General features: G+C 44.7%; 1 protein-coding gene across 6 annotated transcripts in view; it reads left to right on the top strand.

Annotated features, from left to right (window-relative positions):
- Positions 1-24,006, top strand: part of RASSF2 (Ras association domain family member 2) — a 48,830-nt gene extending 24,824 nt beyond the window's left edge. For 5 of the 6 annotated variants that reach the window (XM_022556446.3, XM_022556445.3, XM_089896596.1 and 2 more), the window contains 8 exons: positions 1,111-1,262; positions 4,351-4,439; positions 13,939-14,099; positions 15,350-15,451; positions 16,928-16,979; positions 17,466-17,587; positions 18,797-18,894; positions 18,975-20,046. In XM_022556446.3, coding sequence (XP_022412154.1) covers positions 1,111-1,262; positions 4,351-4,439; positions 13,939-14,099; positions 15,350-15,451; positions 16,928-16,979; positions 17,466-17,587; positions 18,797-18,894; positions 18,975-19,326 — 1,128 coding nt within the window. In that variant the 3' untranslated portion in view covers positions 19,327-20,046. The other variant, XM_022556450.2, reaches the window with a different exon arrangement.
- Positions 24,007-24,274: the final 268 nt, after the last annotated feature.

Here is a 24,274-nt window from a genome sequence, read left to right on the forward strand (position 1 = left end):
GTGATTAAAAGGTTTTATGGTGATTAGTTAGATCCACTTCTTTGGGATAAAACATGGAAATGTTTTTAGAAGGGTTTCACATTTAAATTCTTATCAGTCAACAACCCTTGAGTATAAAGTTGGAATTCTTACAGGATTTATTCACCTCTTGGAGAGCTGTTATGTAGCACATTAGCTAATTATTGGCCTGGGAAGTTCTGCTGTTAAGAAATCTGATTAACACATCATCTCCCAACTCATGATCACATGATACTCTTTTTAAGGTAACAATTGATCTGGTAGAGGAGCTAGTATTCTGTTGAATAAACTTGAGAAAATGTTACTTTAAATCTCCTTCAACCAGTGGGTCAGATTAACATATAACATGTTATAGCTAAAGACACATCACTTTCCATAGTAGGGGAGGGGAAAGTAGCTAGTTTAAGGCTTTAGCTCTTGCTTCTGTTAGCAGGGTTAGTCTCACATACTTTAAGAAATGTAATTGGACTTCCCTGGTGGCACAGTGGTTCAGAATCTGCCTGCCAATGCAGGGGACACGGGTTCAAGCCCTGGTCTGGGAAGATCCCACATGCTGCAGAGCAGCTAAGTCCATGCGCCACAACTACTGAGCCTGCACTCTAGAGCCCGCGAGCCACAACTACTGAGCCTGTGTGCCACATCTACTAAAGCCTAGAGCCCATGCTCCACAACAAGAGAAGCCACCGCAATGAAAAGCCCATGCATCATAATGAAGAGTAGCCCCCACTCGCCGCAACTAGAGAAAGCCCGCACACAGGAACGAAGACCCAACACAGCTAAAAATAAATTAAAAAAGAAAAAAAAATATAGTTAACTTTCTTTAAAGTCATTAGTATAAAAACAAAAAAAAAACATTGTTATAATTTGCACATGTCTATGAATTTTGAGGCAACTTTGCCCTGACCTCTGAGGTCAGCTTCAGAGCCTCAGGGGTAGTTTACAAGTGGAGAGAGTGTCTTGGAGCTGGGGTGTGACTGTAACTTGGGTGCACCCAGCTGGACACATCAAGGATGCTGTCAGTTACCCCCAACAACATGGTGCTGGCTTCCTTGAGGCTTTTCTGGGCTCACCCTGCCAATTGTTTTGTGGCAGGAAGAAGATGAGTTCATCGTGGAGGGACTGCTGAACATCTCCTGGGGGCTGCGCCGGCCCATTCGTCTACAAATGCAGGATGACAATGAACGCATTCGCCCTCCTCCATCCTCTTCCTCTTGGCACTCCGGCTGTAACTTAGGAGCTCAGGGGTGAGTGAAGAGAGATGGGACCGGGGGGTGACCAGGGGTATCTGGGGGTTCCATCTATTCTCAAGCAGGTAAATTCCACCTACTTCCAGCAAGCCTTGACCCCAGCTCCTATTCCCACTGCTCCCTGCCTTCGACGGGATGAGGAGAAAGGGGTGTATGTTGGTGTTATTGGGCTTCCATGCCTGTCACCACAATCACTGAGTGAGAGTCAGAGTGAGGAGGGGAGATGCTGAGTCAGAGAGGAGAAGCACTAAGGCCTGGGTGAGCAGCATGCCTTCCCTAGCGTGGAGACCCCTAGTCTCTGAGGGGTATCGTAGTGGCCAGCCAGGCCCAGTCTGCAGATTTCTGAAAGGACACCTGATGCCCCAGCATCCTCCCCACTGGGACCACTCCTTATAGAACGACCCCACCCCAGAGACATTTAGGGCTCAAAACTTCTGTCCAAAGCTCTCTGTGTCTGAGGGGAACCTGGAAGAGGAAAAAGAATGTCAGGTCCTGTCCAAGCCAGCCAAGCAAGGTCTGCTTCAGGCCACACCTGGAGTTGGGTGGTGGCGTGATGGTCTTGAGAGGTCCCCTCTCCTTGGTTCCCACTGGAAGGTCTGTGAAGACTAAGCCTGTTCCTCCCTGTAGCCAAATGAGTAGTTCAATGCATCTAGTAAGGCACACCCTCTTTACTGTCTTTCTGGGGCTTCAGTTTTTAGGATCAAGTGACTATCCCTTGTTCCATCCTAAAATTTCCTGGTACTGAATGCCTTGGGGCCAGAGCGTGGGTGGAGTGCGCCAACCGTTCAGCCAAACCACAGTGATGTTTTTTCTGTTTTAAATAAGAACCAAGCCCTTTCTGTTGACCCCATTGAACATTTTGTTAAACTCCACAGCCAAATCTATTCTTTGCTAAAGTTGAGAGAAACCTACAATGTGGCCAAAGCCTGTTACTGATCTGGTTTCTTTCCAAGGGAATTTAAGGAGGAAAATCTTTGCCTGTCCCATCAGCGCCAGGGCGTCCAGTCAAGGTTCTCTGGTTTCATCTAACTTTGCCGGTTTTATATACTCTGCTTTGTTTTCAGCACTTTCACTGTATTTGGTTTCGAGTGGGCCAAACCCTTTCCACAGCGCCAGCCCAGGCCCTGGGGTGTTACATTCCGTTTCCTAAGTGAAATGATTTTTAAAATTCCACTTGACCATGTGGCCTTTGGCTGGCCTACTAAGGGGTCTTTCACGCTGTACACTTATTTCTTTTCCATTCCCTATGGCATCAAGCTGGTCTTGGCTGGTTCTTGAAACCTGCAAATACTTTGAGAGAGTTTTCAGGAATGGTAAATAACGTTGTCCCAGTGCCTGCTATAATAAAGTGAATGCCTGAGCCACTGTGTTAAGAAGCATGCTGAGACCAGTTTCTGCTTTGGCAATGAAGAGTGCTTTGGACAAGGGAGTGGGAAGCGGCTGCTATGGGTGCCAAAAGTCCGCTATTCCTGAGAGGCTCTGCTCAGTTTCATTCTGGGGCTCAGAAGCCCACTGGTTATAATACAATAGGCAGTTCTTTCAGATTTTCAATTTTCAATTGTCTTCCCTTAAAATTAGCATCCCTTGGGATTTCCCTGGTGTCCAGCGATTAGGACTCTGCATTCTCATTGCAGAGGGCCCAGGTTCAATCCCTGTCTCAGAACTAAGATCCCACAAGCCACATGATGTGACCAAAAAAAAAAAAAATTATCCTATCTCTGCTGAGTCCCAGTGTTACCAAACCACACTTGGGTCTGCTCATCTACGTGCAGTAAAGCCAATTTACTGACACCAGGTTGTGGTGAAGGAAAGTGCTGCGTTTATTGCAGGTCCAAGCAAGGAGTCCAGGCAGTTAATGCTCAAAAAAACCTGAACTCTCCGATGGCTTTCAACGGAGAGTTTTTAAAGGCAAGGTGAGGGGAGAGGGTCGCAGGGTGGTAGATGCTCTTCTGATTAATTGCTGGTGAGGTAATTGGTGGTATTTCAGAAGTCAACATCATCTGGTTCCAAGGGGTTTGGGGTTTACCTGCTTGTGGTCAGAATGCAGTTAACTTCTTACACCTGGTGTAAGAAGATACTTTTAATATTTGCAAAGCAACTCATGGACATGGCTCGGGATACTATTATCTATAGCCCTTGAGGAGGAACTAAAGGTCCTTGACTTTGTTTTTTGGCTAAACTGTTATTATCAATATTTTGTCTTGCTTGACTGTTTTCCTTAGTTTCTGCATTTTCTCACTTCTCTGATTAAATTTGTTCTTTGGAACTCAGGGAAGACCTAGGAGGCTAAAGCTTTTTTACAAACAAGAGGAGCGGGATACAGGGGTCTGTTCCTGGGAAGCCCCCACAGGGTCCTGCTTTGTTTCACCAGGGCACCTGCATTCTTCTCAACATGGGATGGTCCTAATTGGTTAAATATTATTCTCCTTTCTGGCCAAATCCTCTGTTGATTTTCGATGTGTTTCTCTGAACTGCCACTGTACTTTTAGGCTTTGAGGAGTATTTTCCAGCTATCATAGCAATACCAGGTCTCAACTCAGATTGCCTGCTTGTGACCCTTTCTCCAGCAACCCTGAGAACAGTGCCATCAGGGCCACTTCCAAAGCTGCCCTGACTCTTGTAGCAGCCAACCTATTACTTTCCATTCCTGTTAGATGGCAGAAGCAATTTCTGAGTTATTCCTCCAACAGAAGTGGGTCTGAACTAGAATCTTGTCCCTAGAAGTAAATGACCATTATTAGGGTTTTCTAAATAAGCTATAGAATTTGTACGTGCTTAGAAACTCAGCACAGGCACCACACAGGTGTTCTTTGTTGTTCTCTGTCCTGGACTTCATGTTGCTGCAAATACTGGGAACAAGCATTTTCTCCCTCCAGAACTCCCCTTCCCTGCCAAGTGCTTAGCCCAGGAACTGGGCCAGCCTCGTGAGACACTCAGCACAGCCTACCATGTCCTTTGTCACCTTCTGTGTGCTGGTACCCAGCCTTGCACAGGCCAAGTGCTCCCTTTGTACAAGTGGGGTGGGGTGGGACTGGGGGCATTCTTCTGCAGGGGCTGAACCTTTTGTCTGTTTTCTGCTCACCAGCACTATCCTGAAGCCCCTCACCATGCCCAAGATTCCAATCTCAGAGGTGGATGCCCTGCCTGAGAATGATCAGACATCAAGTCCCACAGGTACATGCATGGTGGGAGGATCCTCTAGTTTGGGGCCGACTGTGTGAAGACTGATGTGATGAATGTTGTACACTGTTACTTATGTTTTGGAAACAAAATTCACATGGTTCAATATTCAAAACTTATTAAAAAAAAAAGAATTGAAAGTTTCCCATCTCATCCACCCACTGAGTTTCCCTCCCTAGAAGCAAACTGAAGGCATTCTTCCCAAGATACTCTTTGCAAGCACAAGGAAATACACACCAACAAAGCTTAATGATTGGATGTCATTTCTTTTCTTCCCATTTTTATGTAACTGGCTGCATTTTGCACATCCCGTTTCTATTAGTTTGTCTTGAGGATTGTTCCATACAAACCCATGGAGAACTTCTGCATTCTTTACAGCTCTGCTGTATTACATTGTATGAAAAAAATGATAATTTAGTTGCTCCCTATTGATAAACATTTAAGTCATCTTTAGTCTTTTAGACAAACAAAAGTGTAGAGTGTCCTTATACATGTCTCATTTCACACATTTGTCAGTGTCTGTAGGATTCTTTGAAATCGAATTTCTGGATCTGAGGCTATGTGCATTTGCAATTTTGATAGATATTGTCAGTTCGACATTATCTTGCAAGTCCTTATATCGTGCTTAGCCTGTGCAGACATTGTTCTAAGCGCTTTAAATGAATTAACTTATTTAAACCCTCACAGCAATCTCATGAGGTGGGTGCTATTGTTATCCCCATTGTATGGATGAGGAAACTGAGGCACAGAGAGTTAGTGATATATGGTGTTGGGAAGGAAGACAGTTTTCTCTACCTTCTGGGTTCTTCTGGCTGGTCTAAGAATTAAATTGACATGAGACAGATTAACAGGAGAAAATCAAACAAAAGTTTAATAGCATGTAAACATGGGAGAGACCCAGAAAAACTGAGTAACTCACCAAAATGGCTGATGCCCTCACCTATTTTTGTGTGTGTGTTTGAAATTTATTTATTTTATTTTTTAATTTTTTTACATCTTTATTGGAGTATAATTGCTTTACAATGGTGTGTTAGTTTCTGCTTTATAACAAAGTGAATCAGTTATACATATACATATGTTGCCATATCTCCTCCCTCTTGCATCTCCCTCCCTCCCACCCTCCCTATTCCACCCATCCAGGTGGTCACAAAGCACTGAGCTGATCTCCCTGTGCTATGCGGCTGCTTCCCACTAGCTATCTGTTTTACGTTTCGTAGTGTATATATGTCCATGCCACTCTCTCACTTTGTCACAGCTTACCCTTCCCCCTCCCCATATCTTCAAGTCCATTCTCTAGTAGGTCTGTGTCTTTATTCTCGTCTTACCCCTAGGTTCTTCATGACATTTTTTTTTTTCTTAAATTCCATGTATATGTGTTAGCATACAGTATTTGTCTTTCTCTTTCTGACTTACTTCACTCTGTATGACAGACTCTAGGTCCATCCACCTCACTACAAATAACTCAGTTTCGTTTCTTTTTATGGCTGAGTAATATTCCATTGTATATATGTGCCACATCTTCTTTACCCATTCATCCGATGATGGACACTTAGGTTGTTTCCATCTCCTGGCTATTGTAAATAGAGCTGCAATGAACATTTTGGTACATGACTCTTTTTGAATTTTGGTTTTCTCAGGGTATATGCCCAGTAGTGAGATTGCTGGGTCACATGGTAGTTCTATTTGTAGTTTTTTAAGGGACCTCCATACTGTTCTCCATAGTGGCTGTACCAATTCACATTCTCACCAGCAGTGCAAGAGTGTTCCCTTTTCTCCACACCCTCTCCAGCAGTTATTGTTTGTAGATTTTTTGATGATGGCCATTCTGACTGGTGTGAGATGATATCTCATTGTAGTTTTGATTTGCATTTCTCTAATGATTAATGACGTTGAGCATTCTTTCATGTGTTTATTGGCAGTCTGTATATCTTCTTTGGAGAAATGTCTATTTAGGTCTTCTGCTCATTTTTGGATTGGGTTGTTTGTTTTTTTCTTACTGAGCTGCATGAGCTGCTTGTAAATTTTGGAGATGAATCCTTTGTCAGTTGCTTCATTTGCAAATATTTTCTCCCATTCTGAGGGTTGTCTTTCGGTCTTGTTTATGGTTTCCTTGGCTGTGCAAAAGCTTTGAAGTTTCATTAGGTCCCATTTGTTTATTTTTGTTTTTATTTCCATTTCTCTGGGAGGTGGGTCAAAAAGGATCTTGCTGTGATTTATGTCATAGAGTGTTCTGCCTATGTTTTCCTCTAAGAGTTTGATAGTATCTAGCCTTACATTTAGGTCTTTAATCCATTTTGAGCTTATTTTTGTGTATGGTGTTAGGGAGTGATCTAATCTCATACTTTTACATGTAGCTGTCCAGTTTTCCCAGCACCACTTATTGAAGAGGCTGTCCTTTCTCCACTGTATATTACTCCCTCCTTTATCAAAGACAAGGTGACCATATGTGCGTGGGTTTATCTCTGGGCTTTCTATCCTGTTCCATTGATCTATATTTCTGTTTTTGTGCCAGTACCATATCGTCTTGATTACTGTAGTATAGTCTGAAGTCAGGGCGCCTGATTCCTCCAGCTCCATTTTTCGTTCTCCAGATTGCTTTGACTATTCGGGGTCTTTTGTGTTTCCATACAAATTGTGAAATTTTTTGTTCTGGTTCTGTGAAACATGCCAGTGGTAGTTTGATAGGGATTGCATTGAATCTGTAGATTGCTTTGAGTAGTAGAGTCATTTTCACAGTGTTGATTCTTCCAATCCATGAACATGGTATATCTCTCCATCTATTTGTATCATCTTTAATTTCTTTCATCAGTGTCTTATAATTTTCTGCATACAGGTCTTTTGTCTCCTTAGGTAGGTTTATTTCCAGATATTTTATTCTTTTTGTTGCAATGGTAAATGAGAGTGTTTTCTTGATTTCACTTTCAGATTTTGCATCATTAGTGTATAGGAATGCAAGAGATTTCTGTGCATTAATTTTGTATCCTGCTACTTTACCAAATTCATTGATTAGCTCTAGTAGTTTTCTGGTGGCATCTTTAGGATTCTCTATGTACAGTATCATGTCATCTGCAAACAGTGACAGCTTTACTTCTCTTTTCCGATTTGGATTCTTTTATTTTTCTTCTCTGATTGCTGTGGCTAAAACTTCCAAAACTATGTTGAATAAGAGTGGTGAGAGTGGGCAACCTTGTCTTATTCCTGATCTTAGTGGAAATGCTTTCAGTTTTTCACCATTGAGGATGATATTGGCTGTGGGTTTGTCATATATGGCCTTTATTATGTTGAGGAAAGTTCCCTCTATGCCTACTTTCTGCAGGGTTTTTATCATAAATGGGTGTTGAATTTTGTCGAAAGCTTTCTCTGCATCTATTGAGATGATCATATGGTTTTTCTCCTTCAACTTGTTAATATGGTGTACCACATTGATTGATTTGCGTATATTGAAGAATGCTCGCATTCCTGGAATAAACCCCACTTGATCATGGTGTATGATCCTTTTAATGTGCTGTTGGATTCTGTTTGCTAGTATTTTGTTGAGGATTTTTGCATCTGTGTTCATCAGTGATATTGGCCTATAGTTTTCTTTGTGACATATTTGTCTGGTTTTGGTATCAGGGTGATGGTGGCCTTGTAGAATGAGTTTGGGAGTGTTCCTCTCTCTGCTATATTTTGGAAGAGTTTGAGAAGGATAGGTGTTAGCTCTTCTCTAAATGTTTGATAGAATTTGCTGTGACGCCATCTGGTCCTGAGCTTTTGTTTGTTGGAAGATTTTTAATCACAGTTTCAATTTCAGTGCTTGTGATTGGTCTGTTCATATTTTCTATTTCTTCCTGATTCAGTCTTGGCAGGTTGTGCATTTCTAAGAATTTGTCCATTTCTTCCAGGTTGTCCATTTTATTGGCAGAGTTGCTTGTAGTAATCTCTCATGATCTTTTGTATTTCTGCAGTGTCATTTGTTACTTCTTTTTCATTTCTAATTCTATTGATATGAGTCTTCTTCCTTTTTTTTTGATGAGTCTGGCTAATGGTTTATCAATTTTGTTTATCTTCTCAAAGAACCAGCTTTTAGTTTTATTGATCTTTGCTATCGTTTCCTTCATTTTTTTTCCATTTATTTCTGATCTGATCTTTATGATTTCTTTCCTTCTGCTAACTTTGGCGTTTTTTTGTTCTTCTTTCTCTAATTGCTTTAGGTGCAAGGTTAGGTTGTTCATTCGAGATGTTTCCTGTTTCTTAAGGTAGGCTTGTATTGCTATAAACTTCCCTCTTAAACTGCCTTTGCTGCATTCCATAGGTTTTGGGTCGTCGTGTCTCCATTGTCATTTGTTTCTAGGTATTTTTTTATTTTCTCTTTGATTTCTTCAGTGATCACTTCGTTATTAAGTAGTGTATTGTTTAGCCTCCATAGTTTGTATTTTTTACAGACCTTTTCCTGTAATTGATATCTAGTCTCATAGCGTTGTGGTCGGAAAAAGTACTTGAAACAATTTCAAGTTTCTTAAATTTACCAAGGCTTGATTTATGACCCAAGATATGATCTATCCTGGAGAATATTCCATGAGCACTTGAGAAAATAGTGTATTCTGTTGTTTTTGGATGGAATGTCCTATAAATATCAATTAAATCCATCTATTTAATGTATCATTTAAAGCTTGTGTTTCCATTTTTTACATTTTGGATGATCTGTCCATTGGTGAAAGTGGGGTGTTAAAGTCCCCTACTATGAATATGTTACTGTTGATTTCCCCTTTTATGGCTGTTAGTATTTGCCTTATGTATTGAGGTGCTCCTTTGTTGCGTGCATAAATATTTACAATCGTTATTTTTCCTTCTTGGATCGATCCCTTGATCATTATGTAGTGTCCTTCTTTGTCTCTTCTAATAATCTTTATTTTAAAGTCTATTTTGTCTGATATGAGAATTGCTACTCCAGCTTTCTTTTGGTTTCCATTTCCATGGAATATCTTTTTCCATCCCCTCGCTTTCAGTCTGTATGTGTCTCTAGGTCTGAAGTGGGTCTCTTGTAGACAGCGTATATATGGGTTTTGTTTTTGTATCCATTCAGCCAGCCTGTGTCTTTTGGTGGGAGCATTTAATCCATTTATATTTAATGTAATTATCGATAAGTATGTTCCTATTCCCATTTTCTTAATTGTTTTGGGTTTGTTACTGTAGGTCTTTTCCTTCTCTTGTGTTTCTTGCCTAGAGAAGTTCCTGTAGCACTTGTTGTAAAGCTGGTTTGGTGGTGCTGAACTCTCTCGGCTTTTGCTTGTCTGTAAAGGTTTTAATTTCTCCATGAAATCTGAATGAGATCCTTGCTGGGTAGAGTAATCTTGGTTGTAGTTTTTTCTCCTTCATCACTTTAAATATGTCCTGCCAGTCCCTTCTGGTTTGCAGAGTTGCTGCTGAAAGATCAGCTGTTAACTTTATGGGGATTCCCTTGTGTGTTATTTGTTGTTTTTCCCTTGCTGCTTTTAATATGTTTTCTATGTATTTAATTTTTTTTTTTTTTTTTTGCGCTACACGGGCCTCTCACTGCTGCGGCCTCTCCCACTGGGGAGCACAGGCTCCGGACGCACAGGCCCAGCGGCCATGGCCCACAGGCCCAGCCGCTCCGTGGCATTTGGGATCCTCCCGGACCAGGGCACGAACCCGTGTCCCCTGTATCGGCAGGCGGACCCTCAACCACTGCCCCACCAGGGAAGCCCTGTATTTAATTTTTGACAGTTTGATTAATATGTGTCTTGGCATGTTTCTCCTTGTATTTATCCTGTATGGGACTCTCTATGCTTCCTGGACTTGATTAACTATTTCCTTTCCCATATTAGGGAAGTTTTCAACTATAATCTCTTCAAATATTTTCTCAGTTCCTTTCTTTTTCTCTTCTTCTTCTGGAACCCCTATAACTTGAATGTTGGTGCATTTAATGTTGTCCCAGAGGTCTCTGAGACTGTCCTCAGTTCTTTTCATTCTTTTTTCTTTAGTCTGCTCTGCAGTAGTTATTTCCACTATTTTATCTTCCAGGTCACTTATCCGTTCTTCTGCCTCAGTTATTCTGCTGTTGATCCCATCTAGAGTATTTTTAATTTCATTTATTGTGTTGTTCATTGTTGCTTGTTTCATCTTTAGTTCTTCTAGGTCCTTGTTATATGTTTCTTGCATTTTCTCTATTCTATTTCCAAGATTTTGGATCATCTTTACTATCATTACTCTGAATTCTTTTTCAGGTAGACTGCCTATTTCCTCTTCACTTGTAAGGTCTGGTGGGTTTTTATCTTGCTCCTTCATCTGCTGTGTGTTCTTCTGTCTTCTCATTTTGCTTATCTTACTGTGTTTGGGGTCTCCTTTTTGCAGGCTGCAGGTTCGTAGTTCCCGTTGTTTTTGGTGTCTCTCCCCAGTGGCTAAAGTTGGTTCAGTGGGTTGTGTAGGCTTCCTGGTGGAGGGGACTAGTGCCTGTGTTCTGGTGGATGAGGCTGGATCTTGTCTTTCTGGTGGGCAGGTCCACGTCTGGTGGTGTGTTTTGGGGTGTCTATGGACTTATTATGATTTTAGGCAGCCTCTGTGCTAATGGGTGGGGTTGTGTTTCTGTCTTGCTAGTTGTTTGGCATAGGGTGTCCAGCACTGTAGCTTGCTGGTTGTTGAGTGAAGCTGGGTGCTGGTGTTGAGATGGAGATCTCTGGGAGATTTTCGCCATTTGATATTATGTGGAGCTGGGAGGTCTCTTGTGGACCAGTGTCCTGAAGTTGGCTCTCCCACCTCAGAGGCACAGCACTGACTCCTGGCTGCAGCACCAAGAGCCTTTCATCCACATGGCTCAGAATAAAAGGGAGAAAAAGGAGAAAGAAAGAAAGAAGGAAAGAAGGAAGAAAGGAAATAAGGAAGGAAGGAAGGAAGGAAGAAAAGCAAGAAAGAGGATAAAATAAAATAAAGTAAGATAAAACAAAATAAAGTTATTAAAATAAATAATTATTAAAAAAATGTTTTTTAAAGAAAAAACACACAAAGAAACATACAAAAAAAAAACGGATGGATAGAACCCTAGGACAAATGGTGACAGCAAAGCTGTACAGACAAAATCTCACACAGAAGCATACACATACACACTCACAAAAAGAGGAAAAGGAGAAAAAATAATAAATCTTGCTCTCAAAGTCCACCTCCTCAATTTGGGATGATTCATTGTCTATCCAGGTATTCCACAGATGCAGGGTACATCAAGTTGACTGTGGAGCTTTAATCTGATGCTTCTGAGGCTGCCGGGAGAGATTTCCCTTTCTCTTCTTTGTTCGCACAGCTCCTGGGGCTCAGCTTTGGATTTGGCCCCGCCTCTGCGTGTAGGCCCTTGAGGGCGTCTGTTCTTCGCTCAGACAGGATGGGGTTAAAGGAGCAGCTGCTTCGGGGGCTCCGTCTCACTCAGGCCGGGGGGAGGGAGGGGTGCGGATGCGGGGCGAGCCTGCGGCTGCAGAGGCTGGCGGGACGTTGCACCAGCCTGAGGTGCGCAGTGCGTTCTCCCGGCGAAGTTGTCCCTGGATCCTGGGACCCAGGCAGTGGCGGGCTGCACAGGCTTCCCGGAAGGGAGGTGTGGGGAGTGACCTGTGCTCGCACACAGGCTTCTTGGTGGCGGCAGCAGCAGCCTTAGCGTCTCATGCCCGTCTCTGGGGTCCGCGCTGTTAGCCGCAGCTCGTGCCCGTCTCTGGAGCTCCTTTAAGCAGCACTCTTAATCCCCTCTCCTCGCGCACCAGGAAACAAAGAGGGAAGAAAAAGTCTCTTGCGTCTTCGGCAGGTCCAGACTTTTCCCCGGACTCCCTCCCGGCTATCCATGGTGCACTAACCCCCTGCAGGCTGTGTTCACGCCTCCAACCCCAGTCCTCTCCCTGCGCTCGACCGAAGTCCGAGCCTCAGCTCCCAGCCCCGCCCGCCCCGGCGGGTGAGCAGACAAGCCTCTTGGGCTGGTGAGTGCCAGTCGGCACCGATCCTCTGTACGGGAATCTCTCCGCTTTGCCCTCCGCACCCCTGTTGCTGTGCTCTCCTCCGTGGCTCCGAAGCTTTCCCCCTCCGCCACCCGCAGTCTCCGCCCGCGAAGGGGCTTCCTAGCGTGTGGAAACTTTTCCTCCTTCACAGCTCCCTCCCGCTGGTGCAGGACCCGTCCCTATTCTTTTGTCTCTGTTTATTCTTTTTTCTTTTGCCCTACCCAGGTACGTGGGGACTTTCTTGCCTTTTGGGAAGTCTGAGGTCTTCTGCCAGCGTTCAGTAGGTGTTCTGTGGGAGTTTTTCCACGTGTAGATGTATTTCTGGTGTATCTGTGGGGAGGAAGGTGATCTCCGTGTCTTACACTTCCGCCATCTTCCCGATTGATGATGCCCTCACCTTAACTACCATCTTCAGCTAAAGACAAAAGAAGATGTTGGGGGTAGTGGTTTGGGACTTCAGGGGAGGAAGGCAGTTCACATGGAGATGGAAAACAAACGTTTGGTAAACAAATGTTTGCTGGGCCTGCAAAGACAGTGTGACACAGGGTGGACTCTGATCTCTAAGAGTTCCCCTCACCACATTTAGCCCATATTCTTTGCAGATGTCTCTGGTGATAACTCTAGTCCAGTAATAAGCCTGCTATCTAAATTCTTTAGGCAGTTAGGGGAAAAGGCAGAGTTTCTTCCTGAGTCTGTTAGACTGAAAAATTGTTCACAACCTAAAAGTTTAGAGTTATGTTTTATTCGGCGAATATTCTTAGGACTTCAAGCCTGGAAGGTAGGATCTCAAGTAACCCTGAGAGAACTGCTCTGAGGAGGCAAAGGGGGAGCTAGGATACATAGGAGTTTTGCAACAAAGGACAGGTAGTTTGAATGTCAAAAGATTATTGTTAATTAAAGAAAACCAGATATCCCAAGTTAAGGAATCTAGTTCTTTTCTGTGTATGGGAAGATGCAAGAGTCTGGGCTCATTGAAATCATTACTTTGATAGGAACCTCAGCTATCTGGGGCCAGTATCCTGTGTTTTCACCTCCTGAGTTTCCTCAGGGGTCACCGTGGGGAGTGGCTGCAGTGTAATGGCTGCTAGATGGCAGGTATTCTTTTCCGTCCTGATTCCCCTTAGAGCTAACCAGCTCACCATCGCCTGTGGCTGCAATCTCTGATGACCGTGATATCCTTTGTTTACTGATATAGCAGGCTATATTTCATTTATCAGTCTTTTGGGGCTTGATTGTTTTCAGCATGCCAGAGACATTTGGGGGTAGCAAGTTTTGCCCCCCTACAATGACAGTGGTGGAGCTGGGGTTTGAACCTAGGAGTCTGTGCTCTGAACTTTGTCACTGTACTGCTTCTTGGTAAATTATGCATCATGTTTTTCCCCCAGCAGTAAATACTGTTTTTATAAAATATATTTTTGAGGAAGCTGTCGGTGCTGTAGCATTGGTCCGGAAGAGGGTACTCTGTGCACACTGCCACATGCCAGGTCCAGGCAGACAGAGCTCATCTTCCCCTTCCTTCTCAGACTCCAGGGGCCTGAAGTCCCTGCAGGAAGACACCCCACAACTGATGCGCACACGCAGTGATGTTGGGGTACGTCGTCGTGGCAACGTGAGGACACCCAGTGACCAGCGGCGAATCAGACGCCACCGCTTCTCCATCAACGGCCATTTCTACAACCACAAGGTAGAGGCGATAGGGTGGCAGGGGGCAAGCGCCAGCTCCAGTGGGGGCAAAACCCCTTCCTGGGCAGCTGCCACCTCAGGGCTGCAGACTCCTGGGAAGCCACTCAGTCTTTGGGTCGTGAGTGGGCTGTGGGCTCTGCTGGCTCTGAAAGAGATAAGGGCCTCCTGATCAGGAGCCCTCCTAAATGATGGTGTTGTAGGAAAAAATGGGGTGCAAGAGGATGGTCATGTCCTAGGTATCAGGTGAGTCCGGTGGCCCCAAGGCAATGGGCCGTTCGGGAATATGAGAGCAGCCCTGGACTGTGGGGGTGATTAGTTTTTATGGGCTGGGTAATTTCATAGGCTAATAAGTGGGAGGAGTATTCTATCTTGGAGAAGGGCTGGGGATTTCCATGAATTGGGCCACCACCCACTTTTTGGCCTTTTATGGTCGACCTCGGAACTGTCATGGCACCAGTGGGTGTGTCATTTAGATGCTAATGTATTACAATGAGTGTATAATGGGTGACGGTCAACTGGAAGTCAAATCTTCTGCCACCTTGGGCCTAGTAGGTTCTAACCAGTTTTTGTGGTATCCTGTTCTTAATGGCTGTGTCATTCGTTTAATGGTTGTGCCCTGCCCCCTTTCTTCCTGGCTCAGTGGGTAAGATGCGAGATGACCCCACAAACAGCCCTCATCAGAAACCCCCCCATCCACGCGTTACTCTCTTTCTGCACCATGTGCCTCCAGCTGCTATGTGGCCTGACTTCTCTGTGAGTTAAGGGCTGCCCTGAAACAGAGCTGCAGAACTCAGATCACCCACCCCACCCCAAGCTAGCTGACTCTGCTTCCTTCCTGCTGCTTGGTTTGAATCTGGCCCCAGAAACAAGTGCATCATGGAAGAGTGGTCACAGACCTCCTCATGTTGAAGTCGTAGTAGAAGGGGCTTTGTGCATGTTTTATTTGGAGGGAGTGCCTCCCTTATCTGGTCCTCTTTCCCTCCTCAGTGCTGCCGTTTGGCAAGCTCAGATCCCTCAAGCCTCCTGCGGTGGGGTGGGCGTGAGCTCCTGAGCTAGGCAAAGCCCAGGGCTCTTTATTGACATCAAAGCCCAATGCTTCTACGTTGTAAGGGACAGAGGACTCTCAGGGAGCACAGGTTGAGTGCCATTGTCCCTGTCCCTTTACCCCAGGTAACAGGGCCAGGACACCTGGGTTTTAGTGCCCCATCCTTGTCTGTACACCCACTCTCAGCTGGACCCCTCTATTGACAGACGTCGGTGTTCACGCCGGCCTATGGCTCCATCACCAATGTCCGCATCAACAGCACCATGACCACTCCACAGGTCCTGAAGTTGCTGCTCAACAAATTTAAGGCAAGTTCCCTCTGCTGGCTGGCCTCAGACAGTGGCATGTGTGCCTTGGGGCCCCCAGAACTGTAGAGGTGGGGGCTATGGAGAGTGTGTGGTAAGGGGGGCACAGGGCAGAGAGGGTTTAGGTTCTTTAGACCCCACGACATCAGCATCACCTGGGAGCTTGTTAGAAAAGTAGGTTCTCAGGCCTCCCTCTCCCCCAGATCAGACCCACTGAAGCGGAAACTCGGAGATGAGACCAGGGAACCCGTTCCACAAGGCTTACAGGGATTCTGGTGCCACTGAAACCTGAGAAGCACCAGCCCTCAGGTGCTTTATGGGCCTCCAGAGAAGGACCCTGGACCTGATGACTGGTTCAGGGCTCCGTGCACATATCGACTTCTGTGCATTTGGGGAACCTACTTTGATGAGCCTTCAATAGATGTGAAAATTATAGTGCATGAGTGTTTTTGAAGTCCTGTTGCTCTGTATGTTTTCCACAATACCCTTCTAAGTCTTTTGGAAACCAGGTATTCTTATTTCTAACAGAAGCCGGTGTGTCCTAGTGGTTTAAAGCATAGGCTCTGGGTTTGAATCTCTATCTATCACCTGCTGGTTGAAGGAGTTGCACAAGTGACTTAAGCTCCCTGTGCTTCTGCCTCACCATCTGTGAAATAAGGTTAACAGGACCCCATTACTGGTGTCAACTGAAAAAAAATTGCACCACCTAAAAGCTGAGAGTTGTGTTTTATTCAGCGAATATTCTTAGGACTTCAAAGCCAGAAGGCAGCATCTCAAGTAACCCTGAGAGAACTGCTCCAAGGAGGTGAAGGGGAAGCTAGGATACATAGGAGTTTTGTCACAAAGGGCAGGTAGTCTGAATGTCAAAAGATTATTGTTAATTAAAGAAAATCAGATATCTCAAGTTAAGGAATTTAGTGTTTTCCTACATGTGGAAAGATGCAAGAGTCTGGGCTCACTGAAATCATTCCTTTGATACACACCTTAGCTATTGGGGGCCAGTACCCTGTTTTCTCACCCTGAGTTTCCTCAGGGCTCACCGTTGGGAGTGGCTGCAGTCTGATGGCTGCAAGATGGCAGGTATTCTTTGTTTCTTTCCTGAGTCTCGTCTCAGGGCTCACCAGCTCACCATCGGAGGTGGCTGCAATTGCCGATGACTGTGACATCCTTTGTTTACTGATATGGCAAGCAATATTTTATTTCTCACTGGGTTGTCATGTTAGATGAGTTAAAACATGTAGAGTTTGTTAGAACTGTGCCTGGCATGGTGCAATAAATGTTAGCTCTTATTACCTATTATTATTGATAATGTTACCACCCCATTTCCTCACCACCTTTAAATGCTGTAGATAAATAGCCCTCCCCTCAAAAGAGCCTATCATTTATTTAGCTTTGCAGTGTTCAAGAAGAAGAAATGGCCACAGTTAGGATATGTAATATATGCTTTCAGCAAGTATCTTTTGCTCCTTCCTGATTCAGATTGAGAACTCAGCGGAAGAGTTTGCTTTGTATGTGGTCCATACCAGTGGTGGTAAGTATAAAGAACACAGTATACTTAAAACTTTTAATTAACTCAAAATAGCAAGTTAAAAAAAAAATCTCTGCCTCATTTGCTTGTTGCTTGGGTTTTGGAAACTTCCAAATGTTGTTTGCCTCCAAGGCTGGTGAGCTTGCTGGATGAGTCCACCGGGGAATGCCATATATGGTCAGTAAACTAACCCTAAAACATAACTGCCTATTAAAAAAAGAACTGGATTTTCTCAAAGCACAGAGAAAACCAGATTCTCCAATGCAGCATCTTCCAAAGGGCTTGAGGCATGGAAGTATTGTTGAGGGGTAGGGGAGCGGTAACAGTTGCTTTGAACTGTTGAATTGTTCATTTACCAATCAGTCTCCTGACTTGTATGGCTACATCTCCTGAGGTGCCTGGTCCATTTGGGCCCTTGAGTTGACAACCACTTAAGGTGAGAAAGGCCTCAGGCAACTCAGGGCTGCTTCTGGCTGTGTGTGGTTCCAGAGAAACAGAAGCTGAAGAACACTGATTACCCCCTGATTGCCCGGATCCTCCAGGGCCCATGTGAGCAAGTCTCCAAAGTGTTCCTTATGGAGAAGGACCAGGTGGAGGAAGTCACCTATGATGTGAGTCCCTTTTCAGTCAGATGTCTGTCCCCGGAGGGTGGGGGATTTGGTTGGGTAAACTACAACTGGGGTATAGCTTGGCTTTTTGACCAATGACCAGGCCCTGTTTTGTTGCTATTTCTCAACACCAGGTCTTCTTGAAACAGTAATGAATGCAGAAGCTAGGTTGAGGGTGTGCCCTGTGGGAGTTAACTGGAAGAAAGCTCAGGCACAAAATGATTTTCATAGAAGGAATAAATTTCTTGAGGCTTTCTGGGGTACTTAAGAGGGCTGAAAAGTTTCTGCAAACCTTTTCCAAGCAACCTCAAGAAGTTAGCAGTGATTTTATAGCTTTTGCTATAGCAACAAACTTCCCCAAGTCTTAGTCACTTACAACAGTAAACATTTACTTTCTTGCCCCGGATTCTGTAGGCTGGTAGCAGCGGTTCTGCTTTAGATTGTGGGTTCAGTTCAGGTAGACATTGCATGTCTTATTCAGAGACTGAGGGTAAGAGGCAGTGGCTACCTAGGTATGCTTCTCGTGGCAGATGGCTGGAATGCAAGAAACCATGTAAGCTCCTTTGAAGCCCCCACCTGGATTTTATGTATATCACATCCACACACCCATTCCATTGGCCAAAGCAAGTCACATAGCTGAGCCCACCATTAACAGCGTGGAGAAACATACTTCTCCCACAGAGAAGAGTTGGTAGAACAGGGCGAGGGTTCTGGTGAGGGAGGAGGAGTGGCTGCTTAACTTCAGCTCACCTGGGAGCCACACCCAGGCTTATAGCCTCTCAGGAGGCAGTTCACGTTTGGATGCCTGTTTGAGCCTTGAGGCACAAATCATCATTCTGAGCCATGGTTCCTTAATTTCTCTTAGGGGAGAGCAGAGAGGTTTATTGAATATTATGTGTTCCAGTCTTCTCTGCATGCCTGACAAGAGAAAGTGCTTTTCTATGTTTGACATCACCTCTCATGGATTGGATACATGAGATGAAAAATGAGAAGTTATGAGATGAAGTTATCATGTAAATGAAGTGATCTTCATCATAGACTCTATACCAGCCTTGAGAAGAATGAGGCTTGGCTCCTGCCTTTAAGGAAATCCCGGATTAGTGCAGAAATAGATTTCCCAAGGCTTTGTGCCTTATATGAGAGAGATGCCAAAAAAAATTAGAATAGTGCTGGGAGGGGTCTTGCACCCCAGACTTACTTTTTCCTCCCCAGGTGGCTCAGTATATAAAGTTTGAGATGCCTGTCCTTAAAAGCTTCATTCAGAAGCTCCAAGAGGAAGAAGATCGGGAAGTAAAGAAGCTGATGCGCAAGTAAGCATAGCCCCTGGGGTGGCTGGTTGGGTTTCTCCTGAGGCCTCAGTGAGAAGAGTCTCTGTTCGGGAACTTTGCAGGGACTGTGAGGAGCTGCCGCCTGGGCCTGGGACTGTGTTCAGGGGGCTTCCCATTGACAATGCCAGATCTCAGATCTCAGGTGGGGACTTGAAACATCAGTGTGTTGGTCGTTCTGCTTCTCGTTCAACTTCTCATTTTGATGTGGGACATAAAATTGTTCCAAGGATTTCAGGAAGGTTGTCTCGGCAGTGGAAATTTGAGCAGAGTAACCCTAAAATCCCTTCCTCACATCCTTTCTCCCTTTTTAACATTTCTCTTCTGGAAATTGCATTTGGGTTGAAAAGTCCAGTACTAAAACTTTGTTCTGGAGAGGATTTTGTTATTTTTTGGTCATGTTTAGTCATAAAGTAGAGCTGCGTTCCATAGATATGGCAGAAAAATTGATTTTTTTGCCGCTAAAGTCAATGCTACATTTTCTGTGTTGATGATAATAACATGATAGCAGTTAACATTTATTGAACACTTACTGTGTGCCAAACTTTAAAAATAGTTTTGCTGTGCAGTGCAAAGCCACGTTAGCCCTGCATAACAGTGCCCACTCCAGTATCTGAATTACCATAATTCAGGGAAGGGATGAAAAAACCATACTCACCACTAAGCCATGGACCTCCATGCCTGGTAGTTGCTATAGTGTCTTTGGCAAAATGCAGATACTGATATTAGATTGAACCATATGAAGTTGTCATTTTTGTAGGCTCCCCCAAAATGGTAAAAGTAATGGCAATTTCATATGGTCCAGCCTAGGTGAGGATTATTTGATACTCTATGCATAGTGCCTTGAGCATAGTAAGCACTCAACAAAGGGAATCCCTATTACTGTTCTTGTTATTTCACCTTCTCATTCTTCTTCTCCAGACTTTTTAATCATAGTAAAATAATTAGCTTGGAGTGAGCCTCTTCAGTCCCTTTCATCCTGTTGTGGAAATGAACACAAGTAACGAAGTGGTTCAAGAGTGGGCCAGTGAGAGAAGCAAAGGGTTGGGACACTTGGCCCACACTGTGACCCAAGTGATGGGGGAGGGTCATGAGAAGGAGTGTGTTGCTTTCTGCTCTCCACCGAAGCTGTTCTGTCCCCAGGTACACCGTGCTCCGGCTAATGATTCGGCAGAGGCTGGAGGAGATAGCCGAGACCCCAGCAACAATCTGAGCCACAGGGAGGGGATCCAGACGCCGTGGAGGGCATTGTTGACCTGAGAAGACTCACAGGAAGCTGGGCGCCTTCCATGGAAACGTTTAAATGCAAACCTTTCCAGCTCCCAAACCACCATGGAGAAGCCAGCAGACAACTAACTCCCTGACCTTTTTTTCCCTGCTCCTTTCCTTTACTCACGAGGACTTTCCATTTTTATTATAAGAAGAACCCAAAATGTGTGTGTGCACGTGTGTGTGCACATGGTACACATCCACATGCCTACATGATATATTCACATGCAATTCAATTCCAAGCAGCCAGCACAGGTGCTATGAGGCTGGCAGATGTTCTGCTTGTGGGCAGGAAAATCAGAGGAGTCACCGACCTGAGGGGTTTTAGGTTGAAGAAAAGATTTCTCCCCTCAAGTGCCAGGGAGCAGCCATACATGTCTGCTTGTGTTTAGAAGGGGAAGTGGGCCCAGCAAACTCACCATTTGGGATATTTTTATGTTAATAGATACTCTCCCTGTATCCCTAGGAAGGATCTGCAAGTGTGAGATCCTTGGCAGTTAACAAATTAATTAACAAACCATGCCCTTGGGGCAGTTCTGATGGAAAGAAAAAGATAAACCATCAGTGGGGTAGATGCAATAAGCCCACAGGTTTTTACACTGGAAACTTCAATTTTTTTAAATAACAAGGGCATATGTGATGGTCTGTGTGGATGCCAGTAAAGAATGGATTCTGCCTCCGCCCCCACCTCCCTGGCTACCTCTAGGAGATAGGGGAGCCTGATGTTTGTCTCAGCATGCCAAGCTGATGACCCCAACTCTTTGGGGCCTCCCTGAGTTGAAAGAAGTATCTTATGAAACAGGCCTCACTGGTTTGTACATGGCGCCTGGTCTTGTATGGCTGGGAAGTTTCCCTCCTTAGAGAAATGTGGAGGCTCCTTGCAGAATGACAGGTGCCTGTAAACCCAGCCCATTTTCATATCCAGTGGTCTTCTTGCACTTGGAGCTGAGGCCCTGCGTTTGCAAAGTCAAGGCTTAATACTTTACAACCACTGGATTTTTGCAAGTTGCCCTCACGTCGTGTGTGGAGATGGACTCTAAGAATGAAGACTTGTCCTGCTACTGACCAAGTGTGGGGTTAAGGGATACTTCTTGGGCTGCCCCGTGAGAGTGTGTAGATAGGATGGAGCTTCTCTCTCAGCTTCTCTGAGCAGCCACCTGGGTGATCTTTAGAGAGATTCCAATGGAGGGGGAAGGGCAGGAGGAGTCTGTCCTTCTGGGCCCCCATTGGTAAGATCGCCAAGTAGCTCAGCTCTAGTACAACGGATACTATTTGAAGAGCGACAGATAGATGCTTGGAGCAGGTGCCTGGCTGTGGAGGTCAACCAAGCAAGGACAGAAGCTCCTAACACTGAGCCTTGTTGTGGTAGGGAAGCTCCCCATCTGTTCTCCACCTCTTCTCCAAAGAAGGTTTGGAGAGCTGGGCAGTTGAGGAAAGAAGAGCCACTGATCCGTGCCTGCAAGGACAGTGGACCTTTGCAGCAGAGCTGTTCCTGCCCAGGCACCCTTGCTCCCTACCTGCCCCTGTGGCTTCCATGTAGTCTCACTGTTAACTTTCAAAAGGATGGCATGCTGCTACCCGGCATTTTGCTGAGGGTCTCTTAGCAAGCTTACCTCCTCTGTGGGGAGCGCCACCAGTCCTGTGGGGGATGGACTGGAAATCTGGAGGGCCTTAGCCTCAATCATACACCTCAGTGGGCTTCTGCAAAATGCACAGAAAAAAATGGGGGCCGGGGGAGAGGCTTCCTTTGTTACAGATGGGAAAGAGCAGTTTTGTGAATGCAAACATACTTCCTGAGTTTTGCATTTGAGAAATGACTTGGAAAACTTTTATTCCGGTTATTTTTATTTTGAATGTTCAAAGCCTTTGTTGGCCCCAGTAATCTTCCTTGAGTGGCTAGGGAAAAAATTTTCCACAAAGCAAATTACTAATGCTAACTTTTATTGGACAGCCATTTTTGGTTTATCAAAGTTCTCTTTAATTTGCACTAGCAATATGATAGTGGTAAATATGGGAGTGTTGCAAAATGTCAGATTTGCCAGATCACTTTCTCAGAAAGTGATACTGAGGTAGACTTGGCTTTTTAAAGATGGGGGGTTGGGATGGAATTGAGGGGAAATCGCATCTTACATGATACATTCCACTTAATGCAGGCCGCACTTTTCCATTTTGGCTCACCCTGTTTAGAAATCATTTCTCACATACTAATGACCCAGTCAGGAATTTTGGAAAGGTTCTTTGAAATAGCAGCAACTGAAATAGAGACCCTCTGCTGTGATGTGGAGCTGGATTTTCTCACTGGTATCACATGGCCTTGCAGCTTTGAACTCCTGGACTGATTTGTGTGGGTTTATGTAATTGTGTGCAATGAACCTGAAATCGTGCGAAGAACAGAAAGGCCAATTTACAGGGTTTTTCCTCACTTGTGAAAAGCGGCATAGCCACATCTGAGTCTTTTTCCAGGGGCTTATGTTACAAGGTGATCAAATGAAGGAAAAACCTGAGTTTATCGTTGGGAAGGGGATCCGGTCCCCCTGCTGATGATGGAATTAAGCACAAGGTCACATTCTTGGTCATCACATTAGTGGGAAGGTGAGGAGTTAAATTTTGTGGTGGGGGGGAGTGGTTACCTTGGGGAGGGATTGAAAAGCACAAACAATAGGTTTGCCTGTGCAAACTGGTGAGGAATGTGTACACTGGTCTCCAGACTTGTGGACTTTGTGAGTTGAGGTTGAGGTGGGAGGATCTCAGATTAGCCACCTACCCCTGTGACAAATGCTGAGCCCTGAGGTTGAGGTTTTGGTCTGAGACTTCAAGGAGAAATATTTTCACCCTTCCCTCCTCCCTACCAGAAAGAAAACAATACTCTCTCCTAGGGACCTCCAGATAAAGACATTTTATCTCTGTAGATAAGACTTTAGGATATAAAGACCAAAACAAACAAGAACACTCAAGAAACAAACTCTGTTCTCCGATGCAAACATGTCTTGGCAAGAATTCTTTTCTTTGGAGTTGGGCTGTTATTTCAGTGTTAGGAGGTTGGAAGGAGAAATGGACCAGAGAAAAGCAGGAAGCTCTCTTAAGGAAAGAGAAGCTCTCTTTAAAAAATAGAACTATTTCAAAGCTCTGTAGCACAGAGAACATGGTGCCATAGATAAATCTCCAAGAGAAATTCCTATATGAACAAAGGAATTCTAGTGCCTCATAGTGACAAAACCATGATGTGAGGGCCAAGGTAGGAGGCAGAGATCTCCTTGAACACCTGTTGCAGCAGTACAGATTCTCGAGTCAAGCCTCTGAAAATTGTTTTACACAAAGTCTTGTTGGAGGCAGATGAGATGAAGAATGATCTAGAGAGGTAAAAATAAAGACAAATGTGGCACCCCTTCTTTCAGAGGGAATTGACAGTGTTTACCCTGTCATGGGAGGTCACAGCGCCCCCTGTGTTATAGCCAGGCACCAGACATGGACAAGCTGTGAAAGGAGAGCCTCAGTTTTCCTGTGGAGTCTCCCCGGGGATCGCAGACCTGTTTCCCAGGCTGATGGTTCCTGGTGTGTTACTGCTAGTGTTTCTTAAGGGTTTCCTCACTTGATTTAGCTTTGTGAAGTATCTTTCTTCTTAATCATAACTTGCTTTTCGAGCAATGGTACATGACCTCGTTCAATGTGTGGTTCTGAAGTTATAAACTGATGTGTTTAGGTATCTTAATGCAACTTGGCAAGTCCTCAGTAGGGAGCTGTGAATTTCTGTAACATTTTGATACGTTTTAAAGCACCTGACTTAGATCTTGTTGAATAAAGCACTTTCAAAGAGAAGTCCCCGGTGGACAGGTGTGTGCGTGTCCGCTGCATTACAGGAGGGTTGGGGATGGGAAAGTGAAGGTGCATCCAGGAGACGCTTTGATTTACTTTTCGGAGTTTATGGTTTGACTGGCACTCTGACTTGGTTCTAATGTTCCAAAAATGAAGTGAAATGAGAATATTCCCTATGAATCTTGAGTTCAGGCCGTGGTGGAGCCAAGAATTGTAGAAGCAGCTGGGGACAGCTATTCAGTGAGGCTGGATTTTTGTCCTAACTCTACCCTTGGCTTGTTGG

The sequence above is a fragment of the Delphinapterus leucas genome, chromosome 15 (genome assembly GCF_059928025.1).
Source record: "Delphinapterus leucas isolate spDelLeu-1000000601 "Yukka" chromosome 15, BTC_Dleu_Yukka2, whole genome shotgun sequence".
Lineage (NCBI taxonomy): Eukaryota > Metazoa > Chordata > Mammalia > Artiodactyla > Monodontidae > Delphinapterus > Delphinapterus leucas.